Raw genomic sequence first — 24,488 nt, forward strand, 5'->3', positions numbered from 1 at the left:
TTGATGCTTGGAATATTAAACATATATGCAAGCACCATCTTCCAGTATTTTACATTGAAATATTACAGGCCTGGTTAAAGATAAAGAAGAATGCATGTTTAAAAATATCACTCTAAACTACATGGTCTTCAATACGAAATTTTGTGGTATAATAAAAATGTAACTTTTCGCAACAACACCCTATTTTTTGAAGAATGGTACAAATCTGGGATAGTATTTTTGAAAGATATTCTCAGGAATGGAAATTTCTTACCTATAATGGAAATTCATTCCCCTCTTAAGTCGCAGAAGAGTAAGCAAAGATTGATATTTGATTACACTTTATTACGTCAGGCTATCCCTAAAATCTGGATAAATGATAATACAACACCTTGTACCAACCGCAATAATAAACCTTCATTAGAGTTTCCCAAAATAGATGTAGGAGCAAAAAATCAAATAAAAAATATTCATGATATTTCAAGTAAACAATTCTATAGACTACTATCTTCAGATTTATCAAACACTAACAGATGCTATTTGTATTGGGAACAGATAATTAGGTCACCATTAGATTGGAAAAAAACTTTTAAAAGAAACTTGTGTCACTGTAAAGACAATAAACTGAAAGAATTCAATTTTAAGGTTATATATAATTTATTGCCTGTAAGAAAGAATTTGTTTAAATGGAATGTTATAACAGATGGGAGATGCCCACATTGTTATGTGGACGAAGATAATGTACATGCTTTTGTTGAGTGTAAACTAAATAAGAGATTCTTTTCTTATTTGACAACAATAGCGAAGTTGGAATACAATGTTGACCTTCAAGTAACAGAATTGCATTTACTTAAAGCCCACAAAGAAACCGGACTAGATTCATTTCTTACAATTGCTTTTTGGTGTATCTACAAATGTATACTTATAAGAAACAAAACAGGAAAAGATTGTCGAGAATTTAATTTGGAATATTTGTTTGAAAGAGAATTATGTAAACATGTGATGTGACTTTGAATGTTCAATAATGTATATAATAAATGCCCATGTGGGTTTAAAAAAAAAAAAAAAAAAAAAAAAAACAATTGATCTTATTACCATTTCGTCGATTTACACAGTAAAAACGCTATTTTAGATTTTATACAACACTGTTTTTTTAGCCTTACCATGTTTTTTTTTCAACTGACATGCTCAATTTATTAATTGAATATGAAAATAATCAAACTTTTTTGTTAAGAATAAAAACATTGTGTTAAAACTGTTTAAACAACTACTGTAGTCCTAAGGATCATATATTGAACAGAAAAAAATAAATTGTGCTGTGAAAATTTTCCCCGGGCCTAAATCTTCGTCTTATATAATTTTCGTCATTTATTATTTCATCCGGTGTCCGAAATTGGAACTTTAATATTCTATATAGGTGCATGTTGTCTACATGTGATTTCAGCTGCATATATTTCCGGCTATATTAATCCTCTATTCCTCATTTGGTGTGATCAAGAGAGCTTTTATCAGTTCTTGGACATAATTTTGGGGACGCGCGCCATAGCGCCACACTAGATGCTCTTCACTCTTCATGCTCTTGGCCAACCGACCTATACCGGGTCTAGTCAATGCTAGTACAGCCTAGGATAGGCTACCAAACTCATGTAGTATCTCGGCCCTTTTCACTATAGCAATGTCGTACTGGGGGCTTCAGTGAAGCCGGGATTGGAGCCATGGATGGACCCCCCCCCCCTCCCCAGAAAGTGAAGGTAAATAATGAAATATATTGGGGGTTTATGTCAAATCGATCAAAAATCGAAATAATTTGTGCTCGCCCGTTTCACTGTCAATAAACGAGGTGCGCCTTTCATTTTGAAATTGGTCAAAAAGTGTGGCTTTTGAGTTTGACTAAAAAGGTATGTTGCTTTTTCTTTTTAAATCTATGAAGTCATTTAAGTGACTTTAATGACTTTGCTCCATTCTGTGGCATCGTATTAACATATCAGCTATTTTTTTGCGCTCCCGGCCGGATAATGATCAGATTCTTCCCCACTTAAGTCATAAAAATGTCTTTGTCTTTATGCTCAAATATTGTATTCAAGGACGTTTCAAATTTAAGAATTATATATATATCGAAAAGTATATGACTTGTTTTTCTCTTGACTGCAAAAATATGGCTTAATATTGATGTATGGCTTGCATGGGTACCGTGTCCGTCATAGATTACAAAGCGAGTCAAAAGTTTTCACTGATCAGGTTTTCATTAAATTGGCCTGTGATAGTAAGATAGTAACTGCCTTGTTAACCATTTTATGAAAGAATTCCAATTACATTTTATGCAAATTATTCCTTGAATATTCATCATACACAAACTGACAAATGAATCGATAGTTTATCAAACATATTTATTACATGATTATTCATGATCTCGGACATACACAGTTGAATCAATGCTTTATCAAGGTCATGCTCATTGCCTGTGATGTCATATAATTATTGAACATTTCTGATGAATATCAAATTTAGTGAGCATTCTTAAAGGATGACAATACCTTTCAACATTTTTAAATGCATCAAGTCTCTGAATGTATTATCTAGTTTCTTTGAAAATATGTTGGTACTCGGGTACTGATTATGGTAACTCACAGTGAATGTGAGCTTTATTGTAGATCCCTGATGAAAATATCCTTTTGCGCCCAAATGCTGATTTTGACAACATTAGTGCATTTTTTGGCTTTGCCCCCTCCCCCAACAAAGGTACGTAATCCCGCCGCCCTTGGAGGTATGAAGGTAATAAGAGAAAATGGATAATGCTGTAGACAAACCAGTGATTACAAAAAATGATTGGAATAACTGTTAAATAATTACCAATTACAGACTTGGGTTTAGACTAAACACTTTAGGTTTTCCAGGAACGCCTTATCTAAATACAGTGCCTCCATATGTATTTAGGCTACTCCTGATGTAAAGGGGAATTCCATATCAAGTTGATTGTGTTTGCAAACATAGCAAACACCCGGAACGACTGATTGGATAGCTACTGTATATTAAGCAGGTCCCACTATATAGTTTCATATACGGACGGATGCGTTGATTGGTATCAATGACTCGGAAATGACTGCCAGATTGATCATGATGAATATCGACAAGCGTTTACATTTTTGAAATTCAGTACGGATGCTTTTTTTTTCAACGAAAAATACTTTGCTGGCCAAAGAAGTATTGATTTGTAGCGCTGAATTACTGTGGTAAGTCAAGTTTTTATTACAATTTGTAGGCCTATATATATCCTCTTTAAAATGCTATCAGACAAGCTGATTGAGGTTGAATTTGGTGGTCCCTAGCTTTTTGTATCTACTGGGATGTGCTTTATTCTTTGTGTTCAAATTATTGTTTCAGTGTACTTGGCCTTCAACAAAACATGATTTCAGTTCATATAGTAAGTTGCAGTTCCCGTGAAAGAAACATATTTGACGAATGATTTTAAATCACCCCTTTTCGTTATATAGACTATAATTTATATATATATATATATATAGCAAAATTATCAGAATGATTAGACTTAAAATAGCAAGGATTACAATTATGATGTCATAATCATACAATAAAAATAATCATGCCAAAAAAAACCAGGCGCAGTTCAACGGGGAGGGGACTTTAAGGGTTAAAGCCCCCTCCCCTAGGTATTTTTTTACCACAAAGGATAAAATTATACCCCAATTAAAAAAAATGAATGCAATACAATAATTCCGTAGAACATAAAGATATTCAATTATATCATTCGGTTTTTTTTAGCAATGCAGTATTCCATTCATGTCGTTATGTATACTCCACAATTATCTATGTTTCAAATTTTCTTGCTCTGTCGCTACGCAATCTCGCATAACAACATGAATTATTTTTATCACCGGAACGGGGTTATCGTAGACGGATTGGTATTACAGTTATTAATACCTATTGGCCCTTATTCTGAAGTCGAATTTAACTTAAACTCAGGTTTAAAGTTGTGATTTAGGTATGGATAGCCAATTGTTACATAAATAACAGTATAGAGATACCATATTTCAGCTTATTTGGCTCTCGATCGATCAAATCATTCATAATTGTCTAGGAAGAATGAATAGAAGATTGTCTTCACCAACAATGAATCAGGAAGGATCACGGTAAACATAAGAAACATACAACTTAAAAATGTTGACACTTTTGGCTTCCCATAATTTTAGTACAGAGTTAGACCATGGCCTAATAAGTTAAACATGCATGACTTCAGAAAACGGGCCATATAGTCTCCCATCCCCATGATGGCCATGTTCTTTGTAGTGACATGACAAATTTTAAGCTCCCCCAAATAATAATAATGATGATAATAAATAATAATAACAACGTGGAGCGTTGTGGTCCAGTGGATTAGTCTCCGGACTTTGAAACAGAGGGTCGTGGGTTCAAATCCCAGCCATGGCGTAGTTTCCTTCAGCAAGAAATTCATCCACATTGTGCTGCACTCAACCCAGGTGAGGTGAATGGGTACCTGGCAGGAATTCATTCCTTGAAATGCCCCAGCGCTGTAAAAAAGGCTGTGGGGCTAAAGCCAGGGTAATAATATCCAAGTCCTTTGGAAGCGCATAGAGACGTTATTTATAATGTGTTATGCGCTATTCAAGAACTGTCTATTATTATTATTATTATTATTAATAATAGTAACAATTTTATATACCACAAATTCGCAAAGCGGTTAAGAGAAAGGAAATATGAAGTATGTATAAAGGAAATAGAAATACTTTTTGCACAACAAAATGTATCAAGACTAATATTACAATTTAGAACTTTTTCTCACCAGATCATTAATAAAGAAATACCTACAATTTGGCTAATAAACATATGATATGATGAATCTATGATTTAAAAAGATGAGTTTTCAGCATAACTTTAAATGTATTAACGCAGTTATACATTTGCGAATTACTCTGTATAATTATAAAGTAGTCTACAACCGCGCCTTTAGATAGTAAAGCGAAATAAAGTAGATTTTAACATTAATTACATGTTACATAGGAAGACTGAAAGGCCCGAATTCACAAAGGTGGTTTCTGCAGAAACCACCTTTGTGAATTCGGGCCAATGTGTTTCCTGTTGTGGTCAGCCGTGCGTGAAAAATGATGAATCAAATATGAGGAAATGGCCTTTATGAATCGTTATGGAATCTATTGCCTGTCCTTCAATTTGTTTTCCCGGTTAGTTTTTAGGTTGTTTAATTTATGGATCCACTATTGTCATAAATCAAACAAAAACACCTCTACAATGTTTCAAATTACACGGCGAGCTACAAGCTTGGATACTGAATAGCGTTCTTTCATTTTGTAAATGATACCTTCGAGGTTTACAGAGGTGGATAAATTTTCCCATTCTATATAATCTTAAAGAGAACCAAAAATAAAGCTCTGTCAGGGACGTGTTTGGAAATACTGTAAATGTACCCGCTTATACCTTGGTCACATTTGCTCTACGGTGGCCGTACGGCGAGTCGAAAACAGCATTTTATTCATTTTTATATAAACCACCTATATGTAGCTCGTACATAAAATGTTAAAACGGCTGTTTTCGACTCGCCGTACGGCCGCTGTAGAGCAAATGTGACCAAGGTGTTATAGTAGCAACCCGCTTTTACCCCATGTGACGAGCCGACCACAATAATGTATTTTAAACAGATGTTTCAACTATAATAGTTACAGTCATTTTCATTTGGTGACAGTTTTTCAGAGCAACAATATAGAGTCAGATGCTTGTCCATTTCTTAACGATGCACTACTTTTGTGCGCATAACGGGCATCGGCAAACAGATATAACCATAATTATAATAGAGTGACATTGAAATTTAGTGCTCTCAAGTGCACGCAAGAACACGCATAAATTATTGTACAAAATATGATCATAACACCTTTCATAATGAGAGTTAACTCTAAGCGCAAATTGTCGGAAAAATGCTGAAATTCGCCAAATTGGGGGGTGATTTTGTTTACCCATATTTTCCCTGATCGGCCGCTCAAAGATGATTTTTATTTGTTTCCTTAAAGGATCGTGCTAACAGTCACTTCTTTGCTTTAAAAATTCTCACAAAACAACATAAATGTGTACTGAACTCATAAGTCCCAATTTTAAATAGTGCGAAGCGCGAGCTAAAACTTTAGGAAATTTAAAAGCGCGAGCAGATGTTTTTATTATTCGTTCTGGCCTGATAGAAAAGGAACCCGTTGAAGGGGTACTCTAGGCTGAAGTAAATATGATTTGAATAGATAAAGAAAAGTCACTGAAAAACTGAAAATGTGATCAAAATCGGACAAGGAATAACAAAGTTATGACACTAAGTTTGGCATGTTCCGCGGTGAAACACGTCTTCATGAATATTCAATTGATTATGTAATTTTCCCATTTGTTCTTTTGTAGTTTATTATATGAAATTGGGTTTATTCGAAATTGTTCCTCTATAACTTAAAATGATTGGATTGTCAACTGACTTAGTGTATTAGATATTCATTGCTACAACTTATTTCATTATAAGGGAAACGTTATTCACACATGTATGAAATAACAATTATGATTTCATGTAATGGAAAAAAGAAAGTGGGGATGTGACATCATCAGTTCACCTAATGAATATTCATGACGATGTGCATATAAGTGTTATTTGCGAAATTTTGAAATTCAATAACTGTGTTATTTGTTATCCGATTTTGATAGAATTTCGGTATTTTGCCGTGTGCATTTTATTCTATTTATTCAGACAAATTCTAGTAACTTTTTAATATATTTGCTGGATTTCCCTCAAACCCTCACCAATATTTTTATTATTTTTTCCTGCTATTTTCACAGTATTTTTTCAGGGTGAACATTCTCTTAAGTCGTATTGATTTTTTTAAATAAATATATAATTATAATTTCTTGTGGGTTTGGGGAGGTGCTTCGACTCTCAAGACTTAAAAAGAAAGAGATACGGACTGAAATACATAACACTGTGTCTTGCATATTTACATTTTTATTACAATTTTTCCATTAAGCAGATCAAGGGTGCAATAAAGGAAATTAATAAGGGGACTGATCTGGGGAATGGTAGACCCTACACTATTTCTAAAAAACTCGCAATCGAGTGAAGCGATCTAGTAAATAAAATCGCTATAATTAACTTTTACTCATGATGGTCGTCTATAGCAATTACAGTTAAATGGGCCCGGTTGCAGAAAACTTATCACATGAAATGATGAAGAGACAACTTGCCATTCGATACTAAGTAACATGGCAACAATGTTCAATATCCAAAATGGTCACATTTGCGTCACTGAGGGGACCACATTTACGCAGAAGGGGGGGGGGGCGGGGCAATTTAGACGCGTAAAAAATATCTAAGAAACTTGAAAGCGAGGGGCCGAAGTGACCCCGTCTGTCATTAGGGTGCCTTTACATTTTATAACGTGAACTGAAGGATTTCGTTCAAAGTTTTGGTGAATGTTGTGAAAATTATCAGTAAAAAAGGCAAGCTTTAAAAATTCATGGGGGCAGCTGCCCCTGTCACCCTCCCCCATGCGTATGGTCATGCGATCATCACGTATCACCATGCAAAGTTACAATAACATGCAGACTAATGTTTAATAAAGAACGAGTTTTGTCTCACATTTTAGGCCTCGGTCAGTATTCTCCAAAGCGACAAATAACGAGAATATACATTATTCGAGATTCTTGACAGAAAACCCTTGTGTAATCACAACCTTCGATCTCTTGTATTTGCATTTCTTTCTTTAACAAATGTTAGGTTCCAATTGACTGAATAAGATAAAGATATGAGAGTCAAGAACTCGATACATTTTTTTTCTAGTCGGTCAATATGATAAGATGAATAGCAAAAGTAGACAGGGACTTTTTGTTTCCCTAGTTTTGCAACATTTCGCAATATACAGTATTTATTGCAAATATTGTATTTCCGCCCTTTTATCACATAGGCGTATACAAAGATACTAGATAAGACGTACACTGGTTCCAATTAATGTAGAATGAAAGGAGGAAATGAACTGAACTGAAACTTTATTCTGTCGACCCCTTTCGGAGTATGAGAATATACATAGTTATACATACATACATCATACATTCATACATAGTATGCATACATACATAACAAAACATGAATAAATATAAAAAGCTATAACAAGATGGCAAAAAAGGTGGGAAAATCCTTGAATGCAAAAGATAATACTGTTGAATACATGTATAACAAAAAGAGATAGAAAAAGGATATAATAACATTAATATACAGTTATACACATTTGGTACTTATCTACGAAACTGTGTCATAATAATATTAACAAACTTGGCAAGTTTTGACAATGTTTTGGGAATTTTAGTATTTAAATAGACTATGCACTTTGAAAGTGTTTGGACGTTTGGACGAATATGGAGGAGGATTGAAAATAAGACAAAAGGCAGTATAGACAGATAGTGAAAAAATGCCCGTTTAATGAGATACAAATCCAGTAAGTTTTGAGCTGTAATCATTTTGTTTGAGATAAGCATTATTTTCATTCCTTTTCATTATAAATCAGGTGTGTAAAATATCACGACCCTTGGAAGCGGGGCGCTTTTCTCAAGATTTACCTGGGGTTTGCTGCGTGTGTTATTCTCAATATAATTATATAGGCAGCACCCTCTGGAATTCTGGTAGGTGTTAAAAAATGGAGAAACTTTTTTGTGTTGAAAGGCTTTTTTTTCTTTGTTTGTGAAATTTCTCATTTCTCGAGACCAAAATGGCCTTCATTTTGTTGTGAAATCCATTTTTTTGTCTAGTTTACTTCAGCACCCCCTGTAAAAATCGTTCCCAGAGCCCTGTAAAATGTCATGTTTTCAGATCTGAATATCAAAAGTTTTCAGCTCGCGCTGCACGCTCGCATTTTGAATAATGCGATACGTATCTTTTTCACCACTTCCTATACAAACAACCCTCAAATAACCCTGTTCAGGATTACATATCAAAGCAGTTCATTTGCCGCTTGCATTTTGATTGGTAAGATACGCGTCCTCTTCATGACTTCTTACAAACATGCAGTCCTTTAAAATATCCCCCATTTTCAGTGTATTATCGTTTAGATAGTTAAATGCGCTTCCTGTTCATGATTACAAAAAAGTGCTTGAAGTGTTCCGTTTCAGGTCTTAAAATCAAATACTTTTCAGCTCGTACTTTGCGATCGCATTCGGCCTATTTGCTTGATGAAAAATGCGTATCCGCTCCAAGAATTCAACAAGCATTTCCTTAAAATATTACTCTTACAGTACAAAGGCCTAGATTTTATATTATATTTTTCTTTAAAATATTACTCTTACAGTACAAAGGCCGATTTTCCAATCGACATTTTACTGCACGTAACGATGAATGTCCAAAATTGTGCAGGTAAATATTTTTGTACACTGTTAAAACCCCCCTGATTTTACAAAAAAAGAACATTTTGCAGAAAGCAATAACATAATCATTCGGTAAATTCATAAAACAGGATATTTCCTGCAATTTAACAGAACATGTCTGTTTAAAAAGGGGAAAATGGTGTTTTATTTAAGAAAATTTGTAAGGTTCCATACACCAAATACCAATTTTCCTGTGATTTTACATGATATAATGTAAGATTACGCAATCTGGTAAGATTACAGGTGTTCTCGAGACTCTGCTGCAGGAACTTCTTTCATTTTAAGGATAAATTTTCTAACAGTGGATACCGTACACAAAAAAGGTATATTTTATGGCGCTGTCACACCTTGGCGTTTTAGACAGCGTATGCCCGACGTATGAGGAATTTGGCGAATACGCTGGCGTACGCCGAATACGTTACGGGTAAGTTTTGCATACGTTAAGAGTACGCTAAAACACGCTGGTATATATACGTCGTCATACGGCGAGGTCGTCGAAAAATTTTGTGCAAGCACAAAATTTTTCGACGTATGCCAGCGTATGGCTCATACGTCCCGCATACGCGGGCCATAAGTTGTAGGCAAGTTACGCGATCGTGATACACGTTGACACACGTTACTCGTAAGTTACTCATAAGTCGATGTACGTCGAGATAATGTCCAGCGTACCCTAAAACTTACTTCTAACCTATGAGTAACGTGCTTTGAACGTATGTGTAACTTAACTCCAACGTATATTGACGTATGAAGACGTGCTCCGGACGACCACAAAACTTGTTTATAACTTACAGCTATACCGTATAATGGCGTATTGACAACGTTTATAGGAATTTGGTATATAAAGGTGGGGTTCACAGGAGGAACTCATGTCTTCTTGATGTCCCAGATCATGGCGTTTTCTCGAAGGAAATCGCACATGAGCTGCTCCTCTTGGACATCAAGACAAAACTGTGTCTTCTCATAGGCTACGACACGTGTTCGTCAGCGATACGCTGCCGCGCGTTATGCGTAAGTTAGGCTATCGTAGGGCATAAGTTGTGTACGCCAGCAATACGCTAAGCATTCGTTGGAATACGTTACTTATAAGTTAACGAAGCGTTCGATAAAAGTTACTAATACGTTATGTATACGTCCAACTCGTTATGAATACGCTAAGTATATATACGCCCAGAGTTGAAAAAAAAATCAAAGTTCAGCGTATGCCGACGTTTTAGAGAAATTTTGATACGTCGAGCATACGCTGTCTAAAACGCCAAGGTGTGACACCACCATTACATTCAAGCGAGAACGAAGATGCTATCGTTGAGCTGGCTGAGAATGTGGATGCCGATTATTGTTTTATTTTCTTACAGAAACATGTCTGTGATCGAGGAAGGTTGGATGTCCCGGTACAAGTCGGGAAAAAGAAAGGTAACCATAGTTAACTCAGCAAAGTCCTCTTTGATCGCCCTCGTACGTAATTAGGAACAATTTTAGAGAAGATCTTTTAGGAATAAAGAGAAATCGAAACCGAAATGAAGGGAAAATGTATAGAGCTCTTTTGTAAATACTGAGTATATTCTGTCACAAACATAACTAAGCTGCAATTGCTATAAAATACTCTTTAAATCTTGAAATTATTTCCCACATAGTATTTGCGCTCGATTTGCGCTCGATTTGCGGGACACATTTCTTTTTCATGTCCGCCCTTGCAACCCCTAACATAGTCGCCTTCCACTTGCCCCTTTAAACATCCCGGCGTTCAGTAGTTCATCCAAGAGGAAATCAAAAGTTTAGTTACAGACTCTGTGATTTTAGGTCATGATATTTGTACTTGAACAATAATTTGACAATAATACTGATGTTAGAAAGGGGTTAATATCAATGTGTACGTTTACCGGGGGGCCACTTCCATTCACGAGTGGATACCATGCGCGACCATGGGGTCTCGAAAAGCACCCTAAACACGTAATTTCCATATTCTGAAAATGCACCCCTTATCAAGTATTGGCGTGTGAAACCCTACCCTTAACAAGTATTGGAAACAAAACGATACTCTTGGCAAATATTCCCTGAAATGAACCCCTAAACAAGTACAGGAATGTTTTATTGTTACGGGTCCTTCGGTCGTCGGCTTTACCTCATTTGGTTTAGTACGACCCCATATTCTACATCTCGCGCAAATCGGACTCTAAACACGAAGTGTTGGGGCAAAAAGGACATCCTTTATAAAACATTTTGATTTTGTTTTATCATCCCCGCAAATTCGATCCTAAACACGTAATTTTCCAAGGGAAATAGATACCCTTTTTTCATTATTTTTGTGTTTTTGACACCCTTATCACGTTACGTACGTAACGTGCCCTATCGTGAAAAAGACATCCTTTTTACGTGTTTTTTTGGTCGCGCATGGTATCCACTCGTCAATGTAAGTGGCCCCCCCCCCCGGGGTACGTTTACAAGTCCATGGAAATTGAGATATAGATTTGTTAAGGTTGTCAAACCAATTCTTCATCGAATTTGATATTCTTTTCGCTTAAGAACAAAGAACATCTGGTACACTGCAAATTGATATCACATGGCGCCAAGAATTGTCCAGAGGTCCATCTGTATACAGATAGTCTGGCGAAGGAACCAAGCGCGGTGGTCCAGGTCAGTTCAGTTGCAGCGGTGAGAGAGTCTGATGAGGTACCCAAGATTGTCAAGGCCAGATACGACAACTACATCGCTATCAGTGATAGTAAAGGGAAAATTACATATCTCTCAACCAACACAAGGTAACTAAAGCTCGGGCCATGGTTGGTGGTATAGGGGCAAAAAATAACCTAAGCCCGGTGAAAAGAGATTATTAACAAAAAGTCCTAAAGTATACTCTTCATTCTCGTCATTATAAGGAATCGTCATCTTCCACAAGCTCCTCATATTCTTCTTCTCCTTCCTTTTTCATCTTGACTCTAAAAAAATATTGGGTAAAAGTGCTCAATGAGGGTAATTATGTGTCCAACCAACATTGGGCATTCTTTTGGGGCATTTTTATTTATCCAATGTGATGAAAATAAAATTTTGAGCGATTGCTCTTGTCTGATGGACTTGGGTCGTTTTTAGAATCATATTTACGCGGGTCATTCTGGGTAATTGACGTGTATTTATCAACCTTACTGGACAATATGCTTCCCGCATTGGAAAAAAATACTGCCCGAAATTGGATAAACACATAATTACCCTCGTGGTGGTAAAAATTTTACCCAATATTTTTTACATGTTAATTCCTCTTCTTCCCTTTTTTTCTTCTTCATCTTCCTCATCAAGTAATGTTCAACCTCATCATAACAAGCATGCGTCAAGAGCAGTCAAGTTATTGTTTGTTATTGAATTTTTATCATACATTTACAATCGACATTAAGACTTTTTTTACAAAGAAACCTATTGAAAATATGTGTCACAATTATCCCTTCAGAGAGGAAAAGGAAAAATGGTGCAACCTTCTCCAGAAGTTGGTGTCCAAGACAACCACATCCAATCAAGAGTCTCTGCAACCCTATCTAGAGAGAACCCAGACAGTTGCTACCTCCGATAGACCGCCTGTATCTCGGGCTAGGAGAGGGGCACCTGTTACCTCACCGGGCACCATGCAAGGCATCTTCCACGACGAACTTCACAAAGTCTTAGATGTACGTGTTCCTGGAAGAATGATTAGTAACTGATGTATCTGGTTTCGAGGAGGGAAAAGCGCACGAACTTATTCCAAACGGTTTTCGGTTTACATACTCTTTAAAGGAATACTAAATATCTAAATGCGCTATTCCTTGAATAAAATGTATCAGACTTATTATGCTCAAGATAATCTTTTTTAAATATTTTCTTGAGTAAAATAAAATATTTGCGGTGATGATTATTCGGAAGTATGTATAAGGGGATGCAAGACTAACTTCAGCTGAGGTGGTCAGGTGGATTATCATGTAGTGCATGTTCTCAAAATGGAATTGGTAGCCTCATACATGTACTCAGCCTATAAGATATGTGTCATTACTACATGCATCTCATTGTTTGTACAACTTCCGTATTTTGACAGAGAACTATGAGTGAGCCAACAGCCTCGCTTGATGAGGAAATATATGATTGCCCCGACAGTGAGTTTCGGAATGACTTCGATAAATTGACTTTAAATGGTAAGCACTTAGTTTATAGGCCTTCATGTTTGCGAAGGTCCATCATGCTCACCCCCCCCCCCCCTGCCATACACTCTTAATTCCCTTCTTCATTATATGTCATGGTAGTAGTTTTGAATAGGAGGAATTTTGGATATGGAACACTATTATTTGAATGCAGCAAGCGTGCCATTTTTAGGGAATTTGTATTATTGTAAGGAATTTGGCATGTTTACAGATTTTTATCCACCAAGATATTAAACCAAATTTCATAGAGAACACTTTAAAAAATTAAATGTGAAATCATCACTTGTACGAATATTATACCAAACGTGGCATAAAGCTGAATCCAGCATTTTAAGTATTGGGTCGAACCATTTAAAGTGGTATATGCAACATTGAGAAAACTTTGACACTCCTCTAACCTTTTAAATGTTGGTATAGCATTTATCATTTAGAGTAAATTGTGCTGCTGAAAAACAAAATAAAATGAAATAATGAAGATGTGAGTTTTGTTGTGGTGCTGCTGTTTACAGAAGCCCTCGATCCCTCACTGAGAAGGGGTACGCAAATATTGAATATCAATCACTATTTCGAAAATGAAACAGGGGTCGATAATTCAAAATATAATATTGTGCAAATTTATACCAAAAATTTGTATCAATGATTGCACTTGGGGGTATGCAGAAAATTTTATTTTGTGTTCCAGAAATAGGTGCAAACTATTACTTTGATTATTAATATTTTTCTTTTTATCTTGATTGGTGCTTTAATTTATTACGACTATAACACAAGTAAAATATTCCCTTTTTAAACCGAAATCGCGTAGACCCATACAGCATGTGAAAACAGTTGATTAGTTATTCCGAAATTCAGGAAACATATAATTTCTTTGCAATTCTAAAGGGTCCTTTGGTCTACAATTCAAAGTATTGTTGGTGATCATTTACTTGTTAAATCTAACAACTACGGACTTGGTATTTATTGATATTTTCAAATATCCATCTCATTTTCACGTGAATAAAGTTCGTAAAGAAGTTCGTGAAGAGCAAGAATGGCGGAGGAAGCAGGCTCTAAGAGACACTCGTGATATGTACGCCTTCATGCACAAGACCCATCAATTACAAGAGGTAGGCCTTTAGTATCGCTTTGAAGGAAGAACCTTATAACACTGAGAACCCTATATATACATGATATAAGAAATATCATCAAATAAACACCCGAGATGGGTCACGGACTTGGAATTGGTAGGGGTGCATGTGCCGTCCCAAAATCTGAAACCATACTCCTAAGAACTGAAGGTGCTATGAAATAAGGGGCTTAAAGGAATGGTCCGGGTTGAACATGAATAAAGTAATATTCACAGAGCAAAGTTCTGAAAATTTCATCTAAATTGGATAACAAAAAATGAAGTTTTTGAATTTTAAATTTTATCAGTATTTTGTGAAAATATATATATATATATTATATGTACATCATCATGAATATTCATTAGGTGGGCTGATGATGTCACATCTCCACTTTCCTTTTTCTAATGTTTTTCATGAAATTATAAATGTTTCATTTTTTCGTACATGTGTAAATGATGTGTCTCCATTATACTGAAAAAGTTGCGGTAACAAATAACTAATGCACTTAATCAGATGTCAATCCAATTGTTTTAGTTCTTGGTAGAAAGTTTTTGAATAAACCTAATTTCATATAATAAAACACAAAAGAACAAGGGGGGATGTGACATCATCAGCCCACCTAATGGATGTTAAAAAAGACATGCCTAAAACTGTTTCACCCGAATAATGCAAATCTTTAATATGCAATAACTTTATTTGTTATCCGATTTTGATCAAATTTTCAGCATTTTGCTTAGTGAATTTTATTCTATTTAGTGAGATATAAATATATCCAATCTGGACCATCCCTTTAAGAACTAGATGGCCCTCTTCAAATGGGGTGTTTGGGAACTGTAATGTAACATGAACGGGGGTCTACAAGAACATAGGGTCTTTGGAATTGGTCTTTGGAATTGACTGACTGGTCAATGGAAAAGTGAAAAATAATGTTGGGATGTTCGCAACTGCTGGCAAGGCGTGACAAGGGGTGGAAGGGCGGCACACATACTGCCACTATACGTGAGTGCTCTCTCCCCGGATTGAATATCGCACATTTTAAACTTTTAATGGTTTCATTTTTTTTAATGAATCTAAAACAACATTGCGTGTCACGCCAGGCTCTCTGGGAGTGGAAAGAGATCAGCACACAACTGCCCACAGAGTCCATGATAGATGCGATGTTAGTTTCATACTAAAAAAAAACACGATTCAGTACTGGTTCCATCTGGGATATTACAAGTAAGAGAAGAAATTGCTACGGGATTCTTTGTGGTTTCCTAATGAATCAATAAAAAGGGGAGATGACTATTTGAAAATCAAAATATTTCTTTCAGGATCATAATGAATCCGGCCCCTATTCGGAAATTCGAGAATTTCGAAGTGAATCCCTCATGTCAGATGGCAAACGTTTGCCTGCAGTCGACAGAACTTCCGAAGTACTTTATGAAAACAGCGCTGTTTCACCGTACGTAAACTTTAATTCAAACTCATTGGTCCCCGAAGATGAGGACTGGATCTACAATGAGCCCGAACAGGAGGATCGTTTATATGATTTTCTACCAACAGAGCAGCCGTCTCCTCACCGAAGTTCTCTGAAGTTACCAGTGACAAGTCAAGCCATGGAGATGGAGGCATTGTGCAGGTAGTATTGACTGATCGATTCCTGCTTAAACTTAATCCTAGACCCGGATCCTATAGAGAGGGGAATTAGGATGAACATCATTTAAGGCGACCAAACGTAACAATAGAGGTCCCTCTAAGTTTTCATGCTAAGAACCACTCCACTTCACTTGCCATTACATTTTTAAGGCGGAAATTTGGTGTAGTTGACACTCCGTAGAATTAAGTAATAGACATGATTGACTAATAAGACACTTAAAGTAGTAGCAAAGAAATCCTAATGGATTATGTTCATTGTCATGATTGTACCTGCAAATAACCTCTGAAATGGATGCAAAGCAAACATAAGTTTCAGTGCTCCGACGTTATACCGTGAGTGAAATTACTCTTTTCTCGCTCGGTCGCTACATTCGATCGCACACCTGTGCCCCTACGCAGCAATTTTATTAATATATTTTTCATCTTTTTATTATTTAATGTATTTGATTAATAACTTATTTATACATTATTTCTTTTAGGAAACTAAAAAAAGAGAAAGTTGCGAGATCGACTAAGGTACTTGTCGATAAAGCGACCCTAGTTCGTGTTTTCACCAGTCTATCACTGAAGGAAATCAATGATTGTATTTTGTAAGTACACTTTTCACATTCGTTCGCTTAGTGTATAACCAGACTATTAAAATGATTGCTCAAAATGACAATGTGTCGGTGAATATCTGGTCAACCGATAAAAAATGGTAAAGCAACCAAGAATCTACGAGAATTTTGGTGGATATTGACTTTTTTATCGCGTAAACCGGACCCGACCGATTGGCCATTTTCTCGAATGGTCAGGTTTAAACGCGATCGCCTGACCGGACGCAATAACCCGAAGTGACGTCACAAGCCTTAACATTCTAGAGGGTATATCCACAAGCCTTAACATTCTAGAGGGTATATCCAGAAACCTTAACATTCTAGAGGGTATATCCACAAACCTTAACATTCTAGAGGGTATATCCACAAACCTTAACATACTAGAGGGGATAGCCACAAGCCTTAATATTCTAGAGTGTATATCCACAAGCCTTAACATTCGAGGGCATATCCACAAGCCTTAACATTCTAGAGGGCATATCCACAAACCTTAACATTCTAGAGGGTATATCCACAAACCTTAACATTCTAGAGGGTATATCCACAAACCTTAACATTCTAGAGGGTATATCCACAAGCCTTAACATTCTAGAGGGTATATCCACAACCCTTAACATTCTAGAGGGTATAGCCACAAGCCTTAATATTCTAGAGGGTATATCCACAAGCCTTAACATTCGAGGGCATATCCACAAGCCTTAACATTCTAGAGGGCATATCCAGAAACCTTAACATTCTAGAGGGTATATCCACAAACCTTAACATTCTAGAGGGTATATCCACAAACCTTAACATTCTAGAGGGTATAGCCACAAGCCTTAACATTCTAGAGGGCATATCCACAAACCTTAACATTCTAGAGGGTATATCCACAAACCTGAACATTCGAGGGCATATCCACAAACCTTAACATTCTAGAGGGTATATCCACAAACCTTAACATTCTAGAGGGTATATCCACAACCCTTAACATTCTAGAGGGTATATCCACAAACCTTAACATTCTAGAGGGTATATCCACAAACCTTAACATTCTAGAGGGTATATCTGACCAGACTACTCGTTCAAATAAAATCATTGTTGGCAGTCTGGGACAGTTTTAAGAATTGAGGATTAAAAATGATGTTATTTAATGTAGCCGAGGATTATTGCTTTAAGTGTAATCTTTATATTTTCACCCCTTTTAATGGCAGAGTAACGGCAGTTCCTCCAGAACTCAAGGATTCCTTTCGGGTCGGTGACCAGTGGTTGACGGTCAATGGTAACTACCTAAGTGGGGTGTCCTTTGTCAAAGACTGTGTCTATACGTCACATAAAATCGAGGTGTGCACTGTTCAAGATGTAGTAGAATAATCTTGTCATGACAATACGTGTCTAACATCGGTCGTAAATCAGAATTACTAAAGAAATGGAATTTCAGTTCATAGAAACAGGGAAAAATCGAAGAAAACACGAAGATCAAACAAGACATTACTATTTTTAATTGAAGACATGCAGACCGCTGATATCTCCGTCAAAGGAAAGAATTATATGAATTTCATGATTACGTTACGAGCATTCACTTTTCTCCACTCCTCTGTAGCTTTTCCTAGTTCAATAGCCACAAAGTCGATTTCACCGAAAGGAATCGTTCAGGCCTAAGTGGTCTCTGACGTTTTTTTTTATGGAAAATGTAGGCCAAGTTCATCAGATACTGAAGTCGTTGCATTTTTGATTATCAAAGCAATTACTATTTTCTGTATAGATCGAAATCACAGTAAGAAGAATCCCTTTTGGACAAATATGTGATTTCCCATGGACTTCAAAAAACATGGACGACATAGGCTTGGAACTTACAGGGAACGAGGTAAGAAACAGATCTTATTTTATTAAAAAGTTTAAATGAACTTGTAATCAATGCTGTATTATAACTGATCTCTAAAAGGTTTTATAAAAATAATGTGCAAGCCACGAAGTTTGCGTAAAATTCGCCCGTGATTCATGGAACATTCACGTTATTCGTACATTTTTCGTAATTGTTTACCGGCTAATTCATCAAGGCGACAACAAATATCATAAGAACTTCGCTCGAACGGGGCAAGAATACAATAATAAGATAATTCAGAGGAAAGAATCTGTAAAGTATTTAGGCATTGAGTTGACTAGCTCACTTTCATTTTCATCTTTAGTAGAATCAATCGTAAAAAAGGCGAATGCCCGTTTGAAATTTTTGTACAGGTATCAAAGTTGTATGGATCAAAAAGCAAGGCGTATTCTCTGTTTTGCACTTATTCAGAGTTTATTTGACTATGCTAACCCTGCTTGGTTAAGTGGCATAAGCGAACTCGATAAAAAGAAGTTGAAAATTATACAGAATAAAATGGTTAGATTCATTAACTGTTCTGGTCCCAGAACCCATGTTGGCTATACCGAACTCACTGGAGCAGGTTTTCTTGAAGTCAACAAAAGATCAAAGCAGCTTATTTTGCACCACGTGCATAAAATCTATCACAATAGATCGAACCATTACATTGGATCAAACTTTAATCTCGTTACCGAAATACATAACTATAATACAAGAAACAGCCATTTCAACTTTTGCTTACCAGAAAGGATAGGGAGTATTGGTAACTCCTTTTATTACAATGCTATAAAACATTGGAATTCCCTTCCCAATTATATAAAGGAAATAGGAAACTTTTTGCATTTTAAGAGGAAATTGAAAGAATATCTTTCACTTGAGAGTCAAAAAGAAGATGCAAATGATATGTTATACGGTTGATTTAGCCTGAATACTGACCTAGGTCTTTTCTCTTCTCTACCAGGTATTATTATGTATTTTACATAGTGTGATTGAAGCTTCGATATGTTCTTTCTTCTATTCTTTCTATTTCTTTTATCTCTTCCTATTCTCCTCTTCGTGTTGTTATTGTCGTCACCGTTTTTGCTGTTGTTCTTCTCCTTATTTATTTTCCTTCGTTATTAGTTTCTTCCGTCTCCTTCTACTCGTCCCCACTATTCTTCTGTTGCTCCTCTTGTTTCTCCTTCTTCTTCTTCTTCGTTATATTCTTGTATATATCTAATTTATTGTATATATATCTTATTTATTGGTAATACTAAATTCTGATTTTTTTCCCTTCATTTTTAATATGTAAATAGTATAATTGAACCATTTTATTATCTTTATTCAGGACCCCACTGGAAATAAGCTTTCGAGCTTTCGTGGGTCATCCTGTGCAAGCCTGTTGTTTTAAAATGCTACTGTATATATATGTTATGGTGACTTGCCAAATAAAATCAATCAATCAATCAAAGAATATTGTTACAGGATTTGGGACAAAAAAGAATTCCCCGAATTTGTTTTTACATTCGCGTCCTTTGCAAAATATTGTCTTCACAAAGTTATTTTAAACCCTAATAATGACGGCATTGTCGTGGCCTTGAGCCGAGACACCATTAGCTCCTAGGCAGGCGGAATACGAGGTCGAAGATATATTTTTCAGCCTCGAAACCAAACTCTAGAACGATGCCCTTCTCGATGCATTCAACTCTAACAACGGAGTAAGAACAACAATTTTTTATACCACGTAATTTTCTGAATATCTCTTTATGCTTTTAGATTCGGCTGGTATCTTCAGAGGGGCTGGCCTATCGCAGAGGATCTTTACACTCTCATGAAACTCAGTCTTTGAATATCGGTGGCTTGAGATGTAATTACATCATCACTGAAATCAATTTTGATCCCGTTCCTCCCGGTGCATCGACAGCTCAGGTAATCCTAAATATCTCTGACAAAAGTCTAAACTTCTTAATATCCCATTATTATGGAAGCTTAAAAGTGCCACCGAGATGTTGAGATAATTATCTCATCATGTTGACATCTTGTAGAAGAGATGATGAGATGACAAGATCCCGGATCTCATCATGTTGACATCTTGTAGAAGAGATGATGAGATGACAAGATCCCAGATCTCATCATGTTGACATCTTTTAGAAGAGATGTTGAGATGACAAGATCCCGGATCTCATCATGTCAACATCTTTTAGAAGAGATGACAAGATCCCAGATCTCATCATGTCAACATCTTTTAGAAGAGATGATGAGATGACAAGATCCCGGAACTCATCATGTCAACATCTTTTAGAAGAGATGATGAGATGACAAGATCTTGGATCTCGTCATGTCTACATCTTTAAGAAGAGATGTTGAGATGACAAGATCCTGGGATCTCGTCATGTCGACATCTTGTAGAAGAGATGATTAGATGACATGATCATGGATCGAAGATCTTGTCATCTGACCATTTTTTCTAAAAGATGTCGACATGACGAGATCGGAGATCTTGTCATCTCATCATCTCCACTGAAAGATGACGACATGACGAGATCCCGGGATCTTGTCATCTCAACATCTCTTCTAAAAGATGTCAACATGATGAGATCCGGGATCTTGTCATCTCATCATCTCTTCTACACGATGTTGACATGATGAGATCCGGGATCTTGTCATCTCATCATCTCTTCTACAAGATGTCAACATGGTGAGATCCGGGATCTTGTCATCTCATCATCTCTTCTAAAAGATGTTGACATGATGAGATTCGGGATCTTGTCATCTCATCATCTCTTCTATAAGATGTCGACATGATGAGATCTGGGATCTCGTCATCTTATCTTTTGCTATCAAGATGTCGACTTCCCGAGATAATTATCTCAACATCTCGGTGGCACTTTTAAGCTTCCATACATTATTCCATGCAAAAATATGACTATCATAATTATGTTGTATAATCAAATTAATGCCAAATTGTTGGACATTGCATAATCCTAATATTTGCAGCTCCTCATGCTTTGTTCCAACGGGCGCAGTGGGGCCGTTGCTGTTGATATTTTGGTCTGCTTAAAGGTGTTGAACATCAAATCTTACCCATCAAGCGGAGACGTCCTTTCTACAATCGGGGAAGTCCAAGTCCAGGAAAACACATGACAACCATGAGTATCATAAAAACGGCACAGGTCCAATATTTGGCGAAATTGAGTTAAACATGTTAAAGGACAAGTCCACCCCAACAAGAAGTTGAATTGGAATAAAATAAGAAAAATCCAACAAGCATAATTATTACTGATCTAATTTCATATATCTGCATGATAATGGTGAATAATTTTGTAAAGAGATCCCATTCGGCCAATTGAAGTCAAGAAGTGTGTGTATGTGGTAGGAAGCGTCCCCGGTCAGCGTGGTTAGTGCAGTGTGTTAAACATGTTAAATGTATTTAAAGAGAAATACCAGTAGTTGCAGTAAACACTGATTTCATGAGAAAGTCTGTAAAACCGGGCTTAATTGTCAGCATATCGTCGAGGATCTAGATCTGGTACAGTTACATAAACTGAACTTTGTGAAATCTTGAAATCTACGCTGAAAAATGTTCACACTGTAGATCACCAACACAGATAGGCACACATGGGACAGTGTATTATTATTGGTGGAATAAAGACCCGACGGAAGTGACCGAATCCGCGCTTATTTTGCTGATTTCTCAGCAATTACACAAATTCTTCCAGAATCCTTTGGCACATATTTTTTATTCATACATACAGACACTTGGGTGGTCATTATATTAGATTCTGTAAAAAATCATTTTGAGATCGTTTCCAAAACTGGAATTTATCTTTAAGATCATTTTGTCCGAACATGAGCCCAGTTTTGCGGTTATTGATAAGTGAGTCCCCGATTGTCAAATACATGTGAGTGTGGTGGAGAATGAGGGTGTGCGTGTGCGTGTGGGTGTTTGTCCGGGTGTGTGTATGTGGAAGGGGGATGCACGCATGTGGGTGTCGTGTAGATTACAATCTTTATACGTTACAATCTTAGGGATATATATATATATAAACCCCTCAAAAAAAGTTCTGCAACTCAAGTTTGAGTGCTAATAATTTTTTTAGTGTGCCATCATCATTATAGAAAAGTGGTATCATTGGAAAGTATGATTATTCCTCTTTACGATCATGCGTCATTTGTAATGCTAGTGTTATCATGAAATACACAGACATGATAAATATGCAGCAATGTAAAAAATGAAATGTTGCAAAATTCGTTGCCATGTCATGTTTGAGTTCTGCAACTCAAACTGCAAGTTTGAGTGCTAATAAATTTCTTAATGTGCCATCATCATGTGTAAAAGTGATATCTTTAGAAAGCATGATTATTCTTCTTTACAATCATGTGTCATTTGTAATGCGAGTGTTATCATGAAATACACAGACATGATAATACGCAGCAATGTTAGAAATGAAATGTTGCAAAATGCGTCGTTTCCAATAGCGAATTTCCAATTGTTTCCAGGATGGACCGAGTGCATTCACTGTCACCTGCATGGTGGAAATTCTATAGAAATGGAGACTCTTGTTAAAAATCAATGCATTTTGCAACATTTCACTTCTGACTTTCCCCAATGTTCAGGGTGACTGCATATTCCATGATTACATAATCACAGCAAATGGCATGTCATTGTAAAGAGGAATAAGTCAGCTTTCCAATGATACCAGTTTCATTCTTTATACCTCATTAACCAAAAAGATATCATCCCCCAAAACTGAGTTGCAAAACTTTTTTGAGGGGTTTATATATATATATAGAGAGAGAGAGTGTGTGTGTGTGTGTAAAGAATTGGATGGAGAGAACAATGGTAGGCGTAGCTTAAATCAAGGTTACCCAGAGCTATCTACCCATTGGAAAAAATTGGTGATGCCGAAAAATGTCTCTGCCGGGAATCGAACCCGGGCCTTCAGCTTTGAACGCCGGTGCCTCTACCACTAGACCACAGAGACGGGTTAGTGGCTAGGGTGACCCTGAACCAATTGACCGTCAGATAGACAGATTTCCGACACCATTCCAATTATAATTTCCTTTGTCGGGTGAAGTTTGGTTATGATCGATGACAAGCCGCCATGCCTCAGCTGGATCAAAGCTATAATTGCTTTGATACAGTACACGTATGGGAGAAAGTATACAAATGTGTGAATCTATACATGTACAACAGCTTTGGCAACTCCTCTATTATATATTGTGTAAAGAAATGGATGAAGAGAACCATGGATATGTATATATTTGTTATAATTCAGCTTTTCATATCGCCGTCTGAACAACAAATTATAGCTATTGCCCAACGATTATTTTTATTCGATCTAGGTTTGGGATATGATCAAGAAAGCAGGAAGAAAGATCATTCTCATTCTTCATCCACAAGATTTCTTCAACAGTCAGAGCAAGGTAATTAAAAAAAAGTGCACACATATATAATGCACATAGCATTTCCATTCATTTGAAAGCAGGATAAAAGAGCAATGTAGATTAAATGCCTTGCTCACGCGGCCGGGGATCGAACCCCGGACTTTACATGTATAGCCAGGCGCCTTATACCACTCGGCCACTGGTAATGGTATGTCTGTACGATTCCAAATACAATGACGTTCACAGATTTGTCTTAGCTGAGAAATGTTGATATCAAAGTGGATTATTCCACCACTTACGAATGTATAGAAATCCTAATATAATTGCAATGACAATAGAATTATGTGAAATTTAACAGAAAATAGTCTGTAATCGTAAATGAGGCATG

The 24,488-nt window shown here is 36.4% G+C and overlaps 1 protein-coding gene across 1 annotated transcript in view; it reads left to right on the forward strand.

The window, feature by feature from the left end:
- Window positions 1-2,941: 2,941 nt before the first annotated feature.
- Window positions 2,942-24,488, forward strand: part of LOC121425472 — a 28,502-nt gene continuing 6,955 nt past the window's right edge. The window contains exons 1-12 of the mRNA XM_041621533.1: window positions 2,942-3,209; window positions 10,752-10,809; window positions 11,920-12,155; window positions 12,836-13,049; window positions 13,451-13,547; window positions 14,553-14,656; window positions 15,970-16,277; window positions 16,774-16,884; window positions 18,084-18,213; window positions 18,635-18,736; window positions 20,489-20,641; window positions 24,059-24,139. Coding sequence (XP_041477467.1) covers window positions 10,756-10,809; window positions 11,920-12,155; window positions 12,836-13,049; window positions 13,451-13,547; window positions 14,553-14,656; window positions 15,970-16,277; window positions 16,774-16,884; window positions 18,084-18,213; window positions 18,635-18,736; window positions 20,489-20,641; window positions 24,059-24,139 — 1,590 coding nt within the window. The 5' untranslated portion in view covers window positions 2,942-3,209; window positions 10,752-10,755. The remainder of the gene's footprint in view (window positions 3,210-10,751; window positions 10,810-11,919; window positions 12,156-12,835; window positions 13,050-13,450; window positions 13,548-14,552; window positions 14,657-15,969; window positions 16,278-16,773; window positions 16,885-18,083; window positions 18,214-18,634; window positions 18,737-20,488; window positions 20,642-24,058; window positions 24,140-24,488) is intronic.

Source organism: Lytechinus variegatus, chromosome 12 (assembly GCF_018143015.1).
Source record: "Lytechinus variegatus isolate NC3 chromosome 12, Lvar_3.0, whole genome shotgun sequence".
Lineage (NCBI taxonomy): Eukaryota > Metazoa > Echinodermata > Echinoidea > Temnopleuroida > Toxopneustidae > Lytechinus > Lytechinus variegatus.